Source organism: Poecilia mexicana, unplaced genomic scaffold, assembly GCF_051168715.1.
Source record: "Poecilia mexicana isolate PSO_F unplaced genomic scaffold, ASM5116871v1 scaffold_2, whole genome shotgun sequence".
NCBI classification, from domain to species: domain Eukaryota; kingdom Metazoa; phylum Chordata; class Actinopteri; order Cyprinodontiformes; family Poeciliidae; genus Poecilia; species Poecilia mexicana.
Window position 1 is genome coordinate 52142826 of NW_028263371.1, and position 12263 is coordinate 52155088.

The 12263-nt window shown below is 37.2% G+C and overlaps 1 protein-coding gene across 1 annotated transcript in view; it reads right to left on the bottom strand.

Moving 5' to 3' along the window:
• The window catches only part of LOC106923415 (uncharacterized), a 32865-nt gene that overhangs the window by 4502 nt on the left and 16100 nt on the right, over positions 1-12263 (bottom strand). Inside the window, exons 19-20 of the mRNA XM_088002610.1 lie at positions 5586-5621; positions 5364-5411 (exon numbers count right to left, since the gene is read on the bottom strand). Coding sequence (XP_087858736.1) covers positions 5364-5411; positions 5586-5621 — 84 coding nt within the window. The remainder of the gene's footprint in view (positions 1-5363; positions 5412-5585; positions 5622-12263) is intronic.

Below are 12263 nucleotides of genomic sequence, written 5' to 3' on the forward strand. Positions count from 1 at the left end.
CAGAGAACCATTATCTCAGTGGTGTCATGTTTTTTCACAATTTCTACTCACAAGTGGAGTTTTTAATAAAAATGTTTGAAACTGTCAATTCTGTTACTATCAACTCTGTTACCAAATAGGGTAACAGAGTTGACAGTAACAGAGTTTTCAGTTCTAAATTATTATGGTCCTGTCAATTCTGTTACCAACACCTACTCTGTTAGGTAACAGAGTTGACATGTTTATGACATACTTTCACAAAAAAAAGGAAAACTGTTGTCTAGAGCACCATATACATTGTTGGTTGACTTCTGCTGTGATTTAGTATTACTGACCAATTTATTTCTAAAAGAATGATGGTTTTCAATGAATTTTAATGAAAAACGTTTGACCCTATGCGAACAACTCTGAAAAGTTGAGTATCTTTTGATTTTTTAAAATGTATTTTTAAGTAAAACATCTCCATTTAAAGTATTTGGGTAGTAGGACACTTGGTGTAATGGAATAAAAATATTTTAGTCTGCTAGAATTTATTGTTTTTTTCATTCACTTTCTATATTGTCCGTAACAGAGATGACATAACATACCGCAAAATATACGATTTTTCTGAGAAAAAATAATAAAATATGTAGCTAATGTTTGGCAATTACAGATTTTTTTTAAAGTTTAATGCCTTTTCAATAGACTACCTAAGAAACTTTTTAAGAAATGAAAAGTTTTTTTTTTTGTCATTTCTTGAAGTGCCAAATGTATCTCCAATTATAGAATCTCCCTACATTTATCTGCTTAATTTGTGGTGGGATCTGGATTCACGGTGAATATTAACTAAACCGCATAAAATGCGGCTAAATTGCCGATGCCAATATGACTGTAATTTCACGGATAAAAATAGTACATGACCGATTTTTTTTTTTTATGTTGTCGGTCAAGATAACGGATAACAAAAAAAGTCTAGCGCCACCTGCCGCCCTGACACCAACTCACACATCTTCATTCACAGTGTTACTTGCAAATCGATGTTTCTTTTCTTGGACATTTTGATGTTAGCTTGTCGATGTCTCAGTTTTATTCACTGGTAAAATCAATAAACAGCTTGAGGTGACTCTGCTGCTCTCTAGCTGCGAGAAGCCGTAATGTTGGCTGGTAACAATCGGAATGCATTATGGGAGATGTAGTTTGTAGTCAATTTGTGCTGAAAATCTATTTTCAGCACGAAAATCTATTTTCGTGCACGCTCCGTGACATCACTGGTCTAGTCGGAGGGGTATCAGCGCCATCTTTGGTGTCCAGAAACATAACCGACAACAACAGTCTCACAGATTTTTTTAATCCAATTACTTAAAATAATTTAGCTATGGGACGAACTTGCTGCGTTATTGTCTGTAATATCCGATCACACTACTGAAACGGTAAAAAGATGGAAAACGGACTTTCGTTTCACTATTTTCCTGCTTGGAAACAACTCGAGGAGGCTAAGCTATCAGAGCTAACGAGAAGAAAACTAATGTCCTGGTATCAGCGGCGAGACGCTGATATTACATTCTCCAACATCCCCAGATACCTACAAGTTTGCTCCAGACATTTCCATTCTGGTGAGTGCCTAAATTTGCTTTGTTGGTTTTGTGTCATAATTTTTTGCTATTACTTTGTCTGAGTGTTCTCATGTTCAGTTTCTGTTCATTTAAGTGGGTCAACCTTGTTTAGCTCGGGCTAATATTGTTTATGTAGCGTAGTCGGGGTTTTGTCGGTGGACATCGAGGTTATTACATTATTGTGAAGTAAACTATTTTACTAGTGTTATCAAATTTACAGCTTTAATACTGATGTGTGTTCTGATATGTCCTCTTAAAGGCAAACCGACGTGTGAAATGGATGAGCTCAATCCAGACTGGGGTTCATCGCTGAATATGGGTCACTGCGAGGTAAACGACATGGGCGTCAATTAAAGAGGCGATACAGCAAAACCATCAACAAGTGGGGGAGAGAGTTACTGACACTGATTTCATTATTTACCCCAGAAGAGGTAAATAATGAAAACAGAGTAGCGGATGCAACAGAAGAGGAGCAAGTTGGAGAGGCTGAGGAGGAAACCCCAGGAGAGGAGCTCAGCAAGGCTGCAGACTCTGAAGAGAAACATGAACCATTTGTGTTGAAATACAGTTGGAAGTGGCTGTTTTCTCTCATTTAATAATTTAATGTATTAAACATTCATGAATCGTTTGATTCAAGCACTTCAAGTTGCATGTAAACAGGTGAAGAAATGAATCACATTTTAAGTAAAAATTTGATATTTAAATATTTCTGATAATAAACATGCATGTAATGAGAGATTATATTTTTAAATAAATATTTTTATGTGATTTTAGTAAACAATTATATAATCAGACATCTGTCAGGACACTGGGTTTTTGGGTTTGTTTTGCTTTTCATTTTATTTAGCTTCATGTTTTAATTTGCTTTAGTTTAGCCCTTCATGGTCCTTTTGATATTATTAGAGGTATTTAGTGTAATTAGAATTATATTATTGCTTTTCCTTGTTTGTCTGAGTCCATGTCAAGCTGTCTATAATGACTATCATTTAATTCTATTTTATCCCTCTAGTTATTTATTTCCCGTTTGTATTCCTAGCAGATCTTAATTTTCCCTGTGCCACCTTCTCCCCAGCCCTCAGCCAGCTCCTGTGCCAAATTACTCACACCTGCCATCACTCTTCTCATTTAGGCCATTGTCCCACTACTTAAGCTCCTCTTTTTTAGTCACAACTCGCCAGTCCAACTTGTTACCCTGCTCACCACGTTGCCAGTTGTTACCTTTTTGTGTTTAGGATTTCCTTGTTTTCCCTGGATTTTGGATTTAGTTTATTTTGTTCATTAAAATAACATCCAAATAAAGTAAGTCTACTGCCTGCTGCATTTGTGTCCACTGCCACATCATGACACAAACCAGATGAAAGAGCCTATCTTTAAACATTTAATGTGTAATTAAACAATAAAGGTGACAAGTAAATTTTATGAAACAGATCACACTTTAATATTTGTTGTATTTAACATATTTCAGGTAAGTGAACATGTAATGAAATAGATCCTGTCCTAGAATTTTATGCAATTGAACATTATAGGTAGCAAGTGATGACCATCTTAGGTAATACATTTTATGAATATGTTTTTAAAAATATTTTTTAAAATAAAATACAAAATTTTGACTTCAGAAATAGCTAAAAATATATATATATAAAGTGTTAAAATGTAATAAAGGTGAATGTGCCTCATCTATACAGTCTAGTAGAACAATTTCACACATATTGAGTTAATGGGACACGATTTGGAAGCTTGAAGACAACATTTAATATTTAAATTATTGAATATGACTTAAAATTTTAATAGAGGTTAGTGTGCCTCCTGTAATAGCATGAATGACCACTTTATTGTATCAGTTGGTGACAAGACAAAGCATTTATTTACAGGAGTGTTCGGAAATTGACAGTCCCCATGTGAAACTCCGAGCGCTTAAGGAGGGACCAGTAAAGAATACCTGGCCAAAATTAGCGTTCATAAATTGGATCAACCTTGAGCTGAACGTCCTTTACTCCGCGGAGCGCGAATATCCAGTATCCAACTTGAAAACAGCTTTACTGCGGTCGGTAACGCAATGAAAACACCGGTATTCTGAATAGTTTGTTTTGGTCTGTGGACACCAAAAATGGCGCCGAGCCACGTAAACGTCATATGCTGTGACGTCAGCTCCAAAGCTCTATAAAACGCTGGGGGGGAGCACATAAAATGACATGGCGGGCCATATGTGGCCCGCGGGCCTTGAATTTGACACGTGTTCCAGAGAATCAGATTTCATCCTCCACAGCTCTGCATTCTCCACAGCTCTGTGGAGAACATTTGCACGGCAACTTCCTTGTCATCTCCGTGCTCATTTATTTGGTTTTACCTGTGTGATGTTTCCACGTTCTCTATGACCCATTCTGTCCTCAGATTTCTGTCAGAATAATTATTTTTCTCACGTTTATTTACAAAGCATTTGAGAACAACATGGTTGTCCAAAGTGCTGTATAATAAGTTACCTGTTCTGTTCATCGTTACACTGTTACAGTTCGTAACGTTCATTGTTCCTGTTCACAGCAGCAGGTATGTTTATCTCAGCCTTTCTGACCAGATGTTATTCTCCTCTCTGGTCTTCTGCTGTATGGGAGGTCAGGAGTGCATAATTACGCAAAAAAAAAAAAAAAATTGAAGGTATGGTTTATAGTCTGGAAAATATGGTAATTGGTCTTAAAGATTTTTTTGAAAATGAATTAATTATCTGCAAATACTGCCATCTTTGAGTGTCTTTGCTCTAGTAGTGACTAGCGGCGTGATCATGTAATTTTATTATCACTGGATGGCAGTAGGTACAGAGCATTTTACATTAAAACAAGAGATTTAGTGATGCAGGAATGTAGTAACATTCCTGCATCACACACAACAGTGTTGTGGCCCTGTTCAGGTGTATTTTTGAAGTGGACATGTTAAGTGCAATTTGAAATAAGAAATGTAAAATATGATAAAAAATAATTTTTTGTGTTTATTTGATTCCTATTCGAGACACTATAAGAATGACTTAATATAGGCTGCTACAGAGTATCTTTGTTTGCATTTTTGGTTGGTGGTGTGGCTTGTGATTTTTTCAATTAAAACAATGTACCTTCGCTCAAAAAAGGTTGAAAAACACTGCAATACGTAACCAAAGTCTTCCACCTGGGTCTGAGCGCCAAAGAACTTTAATTCATTTATGCCAATAAAACCATTTAATCTCTGTTTTTTTCTCCATCTGAGTCTCTCCAGATTGAATTATAAATTCATGAAAAATATGTTGAAATTATGGCTTTGAGGGCTGCACAGTGGCGCAGTTGGTAGAACTGTTGCCTTGCAGCAAGAAGGTTCTGGATTCGATTCCCAGCCCTGATCTCTCTCCATGGAGTTTGCATGTTCTCCCTGTGCATGCGTGAGTTTTCTCCGGGTTCTCCGGTTTCCTCCCACAGTCCAAAAACATGACTGTCAGGTTAACTGGCCTCTCCAAATTGTCCCTAGGTGTGAGTGTGTGTGTGCATGGTTGTGTGTCTGTGTTGCCCTGCGACTGGCGACCTGTCCAGGGTGACCCCGCTTCTCACCCGGAACGTTAGCTGGAGAGAGGCACCAGCAACTCTCCCGACCCCACTGAGGGACAAGGGTGTAAGAAAATGGATGGATGGATTATGGCTTTGAAATTGAGTCAAAGCCATAATTGACTGCTCTGCCATTTTATAACAGAAATAAAGAGGGTGGCCTTTACATCTAACATGTTTATATTGCTTAGAATGCATTAGAGAAAAAAAATATATATATAAATATAAATACCTGTCTTTGATCGAGGCGAATTCTTGCTTTTTTCGTTTCAGAGCGGCTCTGTTAAAGCAAAATGCTTCAAGTTATTGTAACAAAATAAAAGTTTTGATGTTGGCACTGATGTTTAGGAAACTGAGACATTTTCAGGATATTGCATTACTCTCTTAAACAGATGTGTGTTTTACAGCTATTACAGTATTTTAAACTTGAAAAGGTGAATAGAATCTTACATACTTTGTCCATAGGAGGTTCTTCTCCATGTCTGAAAAACTGTTGAAACATAAACAGTAATTTAGATTTAATATGAAACAATCCCACTCAAATCATGGCACAATAGAGTCACAATTTAGATTTAAAAATTTTCCAATAAATTATAATTTATATTGGAAATTCAGTATTTTGACCATGGATGGTGTTCTGAGTGTCTGGTTGCTGACACTCAGAACACCGAAAGTGGCTTTTGACACTCGTACTGTGAAAATCGGGAGTTGTATGCCGTTCGGAAACAACAGTAACACCTTTTTGGGTTCTTTTTCTGTCATTTGGGGACAGGATTGGGAAGGGTGAATGCTGCTACTTGCAGATTCTGTATTTTATTTCTTTTTGTGTGTTGGGAGCCTAAATGTGTCTTTTCTCTTTTTTATACATACATGAATGTCTATGTGCAGACTAACCTATTCAAATATGTCACCCGGTGTTTAAGAGCTGTTTTCTGCCCTTAAGATTGTTACTTGGAACATACAGGGACTGGGTCACGTGATAAAGAGGAAGAAGGTTTTGACATACCTAAACAAAAAAACTTGATATAGCACTATCACAGGAAACTAGGGTATCTATTAAAAAACATATGAAACTTAAAAGGGGTAGTTGATGTATATATATTTTTTGTCCCATTCACAAAATAAAAAGGGTACAGCCATTCTTATACACAAGAATCTTCCTTTTATTCTGGAGCCTGAGGAGAAGGATCCAGAGGGGAGGTTTATTTGAATTAAGGGCTCAATCCACAGACAACATATAACTATTCTCAATGTATTTGCTCCTAATGATGACTATCCTCAATTTATGTCACAAATTATTTTATTGTTTAACCATCATTGTAAAGAAATCTTCTTTTTTTTTGGCTGGTGACTGTAATTGCGCAATGAACACATCTCTGGACAGGTCCTCCTCTGCAAAATTGCCGAACCCGAAAGCTTCATCTGTCCTAAAAATGTATGCACAGATAATGGTTTGATAGATATTTGGCGACATTTCAATCCTAAAGCAAGGAACTATACATGTTATTCACATCCCCATAATACTTATTCCAGATTGGATTATTTTTTTTTTATCCCCAAGTCACGTTTACATTCTGTTCGAAGCTGTGACCCCATATTTTTGTTGGACCATGCACCAGTATTTTTAGATGTTGATCCATTATTTCATATCCCTAGAAGTTTCACTTGGAAATTCAATACATCCTTTTTAGATCATAAATCTTTTTGCAACTTTGTCCAGAGTAATTTATTGCAGTTCTGGCTAGACAACAAAAACTCTCCTGCATCTTCTGCTATAATCTAGGATGCAGCAAAAGCCACTTTGTGTGGTCATCTTATATCTTACTGCCCTCACCAAAAAGCGGCTCTAGCAGAGAGGAGAAATATTCTCGAAAAAGAGATGATCTGACTGGAGCAAATACACAAACAATCACGAACATTGTCAAATTTAAAGACACTACTGGCTGTTAAGCCTGAGGTTAGTATAGACTACACCTGAAAAAAAGTACAGTCAGATGCTTTCCCATTTATTGAAAAACGAAGATAATAGTCGTTTAATCAATACGATAAGAATGCAGAACAAGGACGTCACAATGTCCTGGGCCTGATGGGTTCCCTTTGAAATTTTTTAAGTCATTTTGGCCAGAGAGTCAACCAATATTCATGCCTGCTGTTAATGACATTATGAGAAATGGCACCCCCCTCCCTCATGGAGACACTCCTCTGTCAGTCTGCTTTTAAAATAAGGTAAAAATCCCCTATATTGTTCCTCCTTTAGACCTATCAGTTTGCTTAATGTTGATTATAAAATAGTGCCAAAAGTACTAGCCCGGAGATTGGAAAACATCCTTCCTAAAATAATAAACCCAGATCAGGCGGGGTTTATAAAAATGAGATATGGCACAGGCAATATACGACGCGTTCTTAATGTTGTTCAGTACCTCACAAAGAGTAATTGTTTCCCTTGATGCTGAGAAGGCTTTTGACCAAGTTTAATGGCCGTTTCTTTTTCAGGTGTTACATAAATTCGGTCTGGGCCCAAATTTTATCAATCGGGTTGAAAACTTTTATTCAGACCCAAAAGCCTCAGTTAACACAAATGGCCTGATGTCTGAGCCCTAGGCAGGGGTACCCCCTTTCACCCTTATTGTTTACATTGTTTATTGAACCTCTGGCCGAGATTATGAGGACTAGTCCGGATGTATCTGGAACCATTTTAGAAGGTAGAAACCATGTGATTTCATTATTCGTAGATGATGTACTTTTGTATATGTGCAATCCTGAGAAATCAATTCCAGCTATCCTGGAGTCTATGGCTACATTCAGTGCTTTGTCAGGATACAAAACCAACTTAGGAAAGTCTGTTGCCACCCCTTTCAGCATCCTCCTAGAAAGGTTCATGCAATCTCCCTTTCAAATGCCTGAGAGGCTTCAAATATCTGGGTATTTTTGTTACACCTGATCTGAATAATCTCTTTGAAACTAATTACTCACCTTTAATAGAGAAGATAAAAAATGATTTAATAAAATAGGCTCCCCTCCCAAGCTCTTTCTTAGGGAGAATCAATATTGTAAAAATGAACATTCTTCCGCAACTGAACTATTTAGATCAAAATCTCCCCTACTACTTGTTTTCTGCACACTTCAAATAACTAAATTCTCATTTATCTCACTTTATCTGGAAGAGCAATCTGTCACGATCCGTGTTTCTGTGTGTTTATTTTTGAGTTTTCTGTGTAGTCCTGTGAGTCTGTCTCTGCATCTTCCCCGTTGATTGTTTCCCAGGTGTGTCTCATTCCCTTAATTACCCCGTGTGTATTTAAACCCACCTGTTGTCTGTGTTCCTGTCGGATCCTTGTCTAACTTTGTCTAATGCTTGTCTAAACTTTGTCTAACCGGCGTTTAGCTGCGTACTTGTTTTCTGCCGTGCTGCCTGTCCTGGACTGTCTGAGCATATTATTATTAAATTCTTCATTTTCACCATCTTACCTGGGTCTCAGCGTCATCTCCTCACCACCATCCACCACTCATCCTGACACAAACAGCCAAGAGTCATGTTTTCTATATTAATTAAACCAAAACATCTTGGAGGTTTGTCTTTACCATCCCTGCAGCTTTATTATTGGTCAGGACTACTTAAAATCATATCAAATTGGTTTAAGAATAGAAGGAACTACTAATAGAAGGATTCTACTTAATGCAGACACTAAACATTTGCTTGTAATCCTCTTATTTCTGGCCAAGAAATGTATACTGCTGAGATGGTCAGCATCACAGGCCCCTACAGTTGATAGGTGGATATCACAAATCTCTGCGATTGTCTGTTGAAAAACTGACTCATGATCTTCATTAACAGTCATACAAATTCTGGAGGATCTGGAAACCATTGCAATCTTTTTTTTTACAGAGACCGTGATCTCAACTGGAGATGAGGACTGTCCTCTCCACCCTTTTTTCTCTTTTTTCCACTTTTATGTATTTGTTTATTTTTTATATTCAAAGAATCACTCACTCGCCTGTCTGACAGTTTCAACTACTTTGAACCAGACCCAGGAATGTCTGCCTGTATTTTGTGTATGTGGCTGAATGTATGTTTTTATGTTGACACTGCAGTGCTCCTTGTTTATTTGGGGTGGGTTGTTTGTGTTTACTTTTGTTGATGTTTACATAAAGTTATGAAAAATCACTAAAAAAAAAACCTTCAGTATTATAAACCATTCATGTTCTTGTTATGAAAACTGGCATGTTATGGTTTGAGATTTTTCCAGTTTCATGCATAAAACAATGAAAACCTAAAAAGATATGTAATCTTGCATGTTTTGATTTGATGTTGGTTTAAAATTATATTTTTGATTAAATGACAAATTAAAAATGAATGTTTTACGAATTATGGTAGTTATAAAGCATTCAAAGAGACTGTAACTGAAGTGTGATTATAAAATGTATGAAATGTGTTGCTATGCAACTATAGTTGTAGGATGTCTTATCAATCAATCAATCAAATTTTATTTGACTAACACATTTCAGCAGCAAGGCATTTCAAGGTGCTTTACATAATAAAAGAAAAAATAAAAACAGCATGTGAAACGGTAAGAAAGAGAGATTAAAAAAAGAAAACGATTAAAAAAGATAAAAACATACTTTTGTTACGGAATTTAAGTGCCTGTTGTCGCCTATCGTCGCCGGACTCCACCGTCCGTTTAACACGGGTATTATCCAGGCCCCGTCGCCTAACAGGACGGAATTTAACCCTCTTACGACCAACCTGTCGGCGCCGACAGGATTCCGCATGTGTAATTCTCATTACCGTAATTTATGAACAGTTCAACATATCAAAAAAATTCCAAAAGTGCAGAAAAGCTGAGACATTGCGCTTTCAGGGCATATATGATATATTACGGTAGCCACCCGGGAAAGTTTGATATGAGCTTGACCAATCACAAGAAAGATTCTCCGTTGTGTCATATTTGTCACCCAACCTATTCTGTATCATAACTCCTGAACAGTTGATCGCATTCAAAAAATTCAAAAAGTATTAGAAAATGCATAAAATAAGCTTTCCAACGGTGTATCACATATGTTGCAGCAGATATTAGAGTAAATATTTTCGTTACGGAATTTCCCTGCGGAGCTCCGTGTTGTATCAACGGAGTAGCGGTGAGAGAGAGAGACAAAACGGCAGAGGACGAGTTGAAATCGCGCATAAAATTATGGAAATGTCTAAAAGAAAATCCACCAAACTGATAAAGGGTCCCAGAAGGCTGATGTCTGAAGGCAGTGAACATAAGAGACATATAACCAGCTTATGTAAAATATTTGTACAAGCTAACGTTAGTCATATGAATGCTGCACAGCTATTGGCTAACTGTTAGCGCCATCTTGATTCCTGCATAATTTGTGCAATAATTATTTATTATGCTGAAAATAAAATCGTGGTCTTCCAAAAATAATGTCCTAAGTAATATTTTTACCTAAAGTGATTTTGGCAAAAAGGAAAAAAATAAAAATCACCAACACTTTTTTTTCTGCCAAAAGATGAATTGTGAAAACAACAACAACAAATCAGCCAAGTGAGGGATTGGTGACCTGTCCAGTGTGTCCCCTGCCTCTTGTTCTTGACCACTGGAGAAGGGTACCAGGACCCTTTCAACCTGAAGTCTAATAGATAAAGTATGAATGGATCAAGAGTGAGATTCTGTCTGCAGCTGGAGAGGAACTGCTTTAGAGCCTACCACAAAAAATGAAAACGCCTGAAATAATTTAATAAAAAACAGGCATAAAAACTTGTAAATTGGAGGCCAGGCTTCACAGTTTTCTCTGCATTTATGTAATATAGTTGAAAGTTGAAATTGTTCATCTGAAATTGTTTGCCCCTGTAATCAGAAAGTTTTTGTTCAGTAATAAACCTGAAAATTTCAATTCCGATTTTTTTTTTGTCTTTAAACTGTTTATTCTCAATTTTTAATAGACAGAAATGTTAAATAACTATTGAATACTGAAAGCTGATGTTGTTCTGGAAAAAAGAGCAAAAATTCAGACTCATTGCACATTTTTTGAGAATTTTACAACCATAAAATCAGAAAAATACCAGGTGCCCCAGTTACAATTATGGTCTTAAGAGGGTTAAGTGCCTGTCGCTGCCGGACTCTGCCGTCCGTTTAACACGGGTATTATCCAGGCCCTGTCGCCTAACAGGACAAGGTCTCCAACCTTGCAGCACCAGGTTCCATAGAAAGAGAAATAAAAGAAATTAATAAATAGATAAAAAGTAAAGTTAAAACATTAAAAACATCGAAGACATCAAAACCCACACTCTAATCCTAATTTAGCCATAAGCAACTCTAAACAGGTGGGTTTTAAGTTGAGATTTAAAGGCATCCAGTGTTTCAGCTGTTTTACAGTTTTCTGGAAGTTTGTTCCAAATCTGTGGTGCGTAGAAGCTGAATGTTGCTTCTCCTCGTTTGGTTCTGGTTCTGTGGATGCAGAGCAGAACCAGAACCAGAAGATCTGAGGGGTCTAGACGGTTGGTACAGCAATGACAGATCTTTAAGGTATTGTGGTGCTAAACCGTTCAGTGATTTGTAAACTAACAACATTATTTTAAAGTCTATTCTCTGAGCTACAGGGAGCCAGTGTAGGGACTTTAATACTGGTGTTATGTGCTTTATGTTCCTGGCATTGAATCTAGTTCGCTCCTCTTTAGAGCAGCAGTGTTCTGGATCAGCTGGAGCTGTTTAATGGATTTGTTAGTCAGACCTGTGAAGACGCTGTTGCAGTAATCAATGCGGCTAAAGATAAACGCTTGGATGAGTTTCTCTAGATCGTGCTGAGACATCAGTCCTCTAATCCTGGAGATGTTCTTCAGGTGATAGAAGGCCGACTTTGTAACTGTCTTAATGTGGCTCTGAAGGTTCAGGTCAGAGTCCATCACTACTCCCAGGTTTTGGGCCTGACCACTGGTTTTTAGTTGTAATAACTGAAGCTGTGCATTGACTCTAGTTCGCTCCTCTTTAGGTCCAAAGATAATAACTTCAGTTTTGTTTCTGTTCAGCTGGAGAAAGTTTTGGCACATCCACACATTAATCTGTTCTAAGCATCTGTTCAGTGAATGGATGGGGTCAAAGGTCACCTGGTGACATTGTGATGTAGAGCT